This window comes from Pezoporus wallicus, unplaced genomic scaffold (assembly GCF_028554395.1).
Source record: "Pezoporus wallicus isolate ANWC-B61680 ecotype Strahan unplaced genomic scaffold, APGP_CSIRO_Pwel_v1 contig_10880, whole genome shotgun sequence".
NCBI classification, from domain to species: domain Eukaryota; kingdom Metazoa; phylum Chordata; class Aves; order Psittaciformes; family Psittacidae; genus Pezoporus; species Pezoporus wallicus.
In genome coordinates this window covers 81-2500 of record NW_026639038.1, presented here as the reverse complement: position 1 = coordinate 2500, position 2420 = coordinate 81, and the positions used below count along the sequence as shown (strand labels likewise).

The following is a 2420-nucleotide window of genomic DNA, read 5'->3' as shown; positions in this document are numbered from 1 at the left end:
CCCCATTCATCATCCCCCCCATTCATCATCCCCCCATCATCATCCCCCCATTCATCATCCCCCTTCCCATTGATCATCATCCCCCCATTGATCATCATCCCCCCATTCATCATCATCCCCCCCATTCATCATCCTCCCCCCTATTGATCATCATCCCCCCATTCATCATCCCTCCCATTGATCATCATCCCCCCCATTGATCATCCCCCCCATTGATCATCATCCCCCCCATTCATCATCCCTCCCATTGATCATCCCCCCCATTGATCATCATCCCCTTTCCCATTGATCATCACCCCACTGATCACCATCCCCCCATTGATCATCATCCCCCCCCATTGATCATCCCCCCCACTGATATCATCCCCCTCCCCATTCATCATCCCCCTCATTCATCCTCATCCCACCCCCCCCTCCCCCCCCTTCATTCCCCATCCTCATCCCCCTCCCCGCCCCATCCCCCTCCCCCCCCCATTCCCCTCCCCCCTCACCAGGACACTTGGGGGTCCCCCCCTCGCACCCCCTCCTCTCCTCGGCCTCCCCGGGGCCGCAGCCCCCCCCGCAGCTGGGGGCGGGGTCAGCGCACGCCCGGCTCCGCCCCTGCGTCCCTGCCCCACAAGTCACGGAGCAGCTGCCCCACGGCGACCACGGGCTCCAGCCCCCCGGCTCTGCGGGGGAGGAGGGGGGCAGGGGTGAGTGTGGGGTCACCCCCATGTCCCCTCCCCCCCATATCCCCCCCAATGCCCCCCATATCCCCCCCGTAACACCCCCATGTACACTCCTGTGCCCCCCATGTCCCCCCATGTACCCTCCTGTGTCCCCCATATCCCCCCCGTAACCCCCCCATGTCCCCTCCTGTGCCCCCCATGTCCCCCCATGTACTCTTCTGTGCCCCCCATGTCCCCCCATGTTCCCCATGTACCCTTCTGTGCCCCCCATGTCCCCCCATGTACCCCCCATGTACCCTTCATATCCCCCCCCGTAACCCCCCCATGCCCCCCCCATGTACCCTTCTGTGCCCCCCATGTCCCCCCCATGTACCCTCCTGTGTCCCCCATATCCCCCCATGTTCCCCATGTACCCTTCTGTGCCCCCCATGTCCCCCCATGTACCCTTCTGTGCCCCCCATATCCCCCCGTAACCCCCCATGTACCCTTCTGTGCCCCCCATGTCCCCCCATGCCCCCCCCTGTCTGTGGGCCCCACATGTCCCCCCCTGTTCCCCCCATGTACCCTTCTGTGCCCCCCATGTCCTCTCCTGTGCCCCCCATGTCCCCCCATGCCCCCCCATGTACCCTCCTGTGCCCCCCATGTCCCCCCATGTTCCCCCCATGTACCCTCCTGTGCCCCCCATGTCCCCCCATGTACCCTCCTGTGCCCCCCATGTCCCCCCATGTTCCCCATGTCCCCCCAATGTCCCCCCATGTTCCCTCCTTGTCCCCCCTATGCCCCCCATGTACCCCCCCCATATCCCCCCAAGTTCCCCCCTATGCCCCCCCATGTCCCCCCCATGCCCTCCCCTATGCGGCCCCCATATCCCCCCGGTACACCCCATGGACCCCCAATGATCCCCCCCATGTCCCCCCAAGTCCCCCCTATGCCCCCCATGTACCCCTATGCCCCCCATACCCCTGCATGTGCCCCCCATGTCTCCCCAATATTCCCCCCATGTCCCCCCCATATCCCCCCCATACCCCCCCATGTCCCCCCCCATACCCCCCCCATGTCCCCCCCCCATACCCCCCCATACCCCTCCATGTCCCCCCCATGTCCCCCCATGTTCCCCCCATGTACCCTGGTTCCCCCCCATGTACCCCCATGTACCCCCCATGTCCCCCCATGTCCCCCCCATGTACCCCCCCATCTCCCCCATGTCCCCCCATGTACCCCCATTGTCCCCCCCATGTCTCCCCCCATGTCCCCCATGTCCCCCCCATACCCCCCCCCCATGTACCCCCCCATACCCCCCATGTCCCCCCACACCAGGGCAGCAGGGCCTCTCGCACGCTCTCAGCTCCCAGTCCCTGGGCTCCTCGTCCCCCGTGGGGCTGCGGCTCCGGCCCCGGCGCTGGGTCCCCTCCCCACAGCTCACGGAGCAGCCGGCCCAGGGCCCCCAGGGCCCCCAGGAGCCCCTCCTGGGATGTGGGGGGAGAGGGGACCCGATGGCACCCGATGGCATCCAATGGAACCCAATGGTACCCAATGGTACCCAATGGAACCCAATGGTACCCAATGGCATCCAAGGGCAACCAATGGCATCCAATGACATCCAATGGTACCCAATGGCATCCAATGGAACCCAATGGCACCCGATGGCATCCAATGGTACCTAACGGTACCCAATGGCATCCAAGGGCATCCAATGGCATCCAATGGCACCCAATGGCACCCAATGGCACCCAATGGTACCCAATGGCATCC

At 65.1% G+C, this 2420-nt stretch overlaps 1 protein-coding gene across 1 annotated transcript in view; it reads right to left on the bottom strand.

The window, feature by feature from the left end:
* Positions 1 to 2178, bottom strand: part of CFP (complement factor properdin) — a gene marked incomplete at its 3' end in the record, with an annotated part of 4134 nt that extends 1956 nt beyond the window's left edge. Inside the window, exons 1-2 of the mRNA XM_057413513.1 lie at positions 1983 to 2178; positions 492 to 668 (exon numbers count right to left, since the gene is read on the bottom strand). Coding sequence (XP_057269496.1) covers positions 492 to 668; positions 1983 to 2178 — 373 coding nt within the window. The remainder of the gene's footprint in view (positions 1 to 491; positions 669 to 1982) is intronic.
* Between the last annotated feature and the right edge of the window lie 242 nt (positions 2179 to 2420).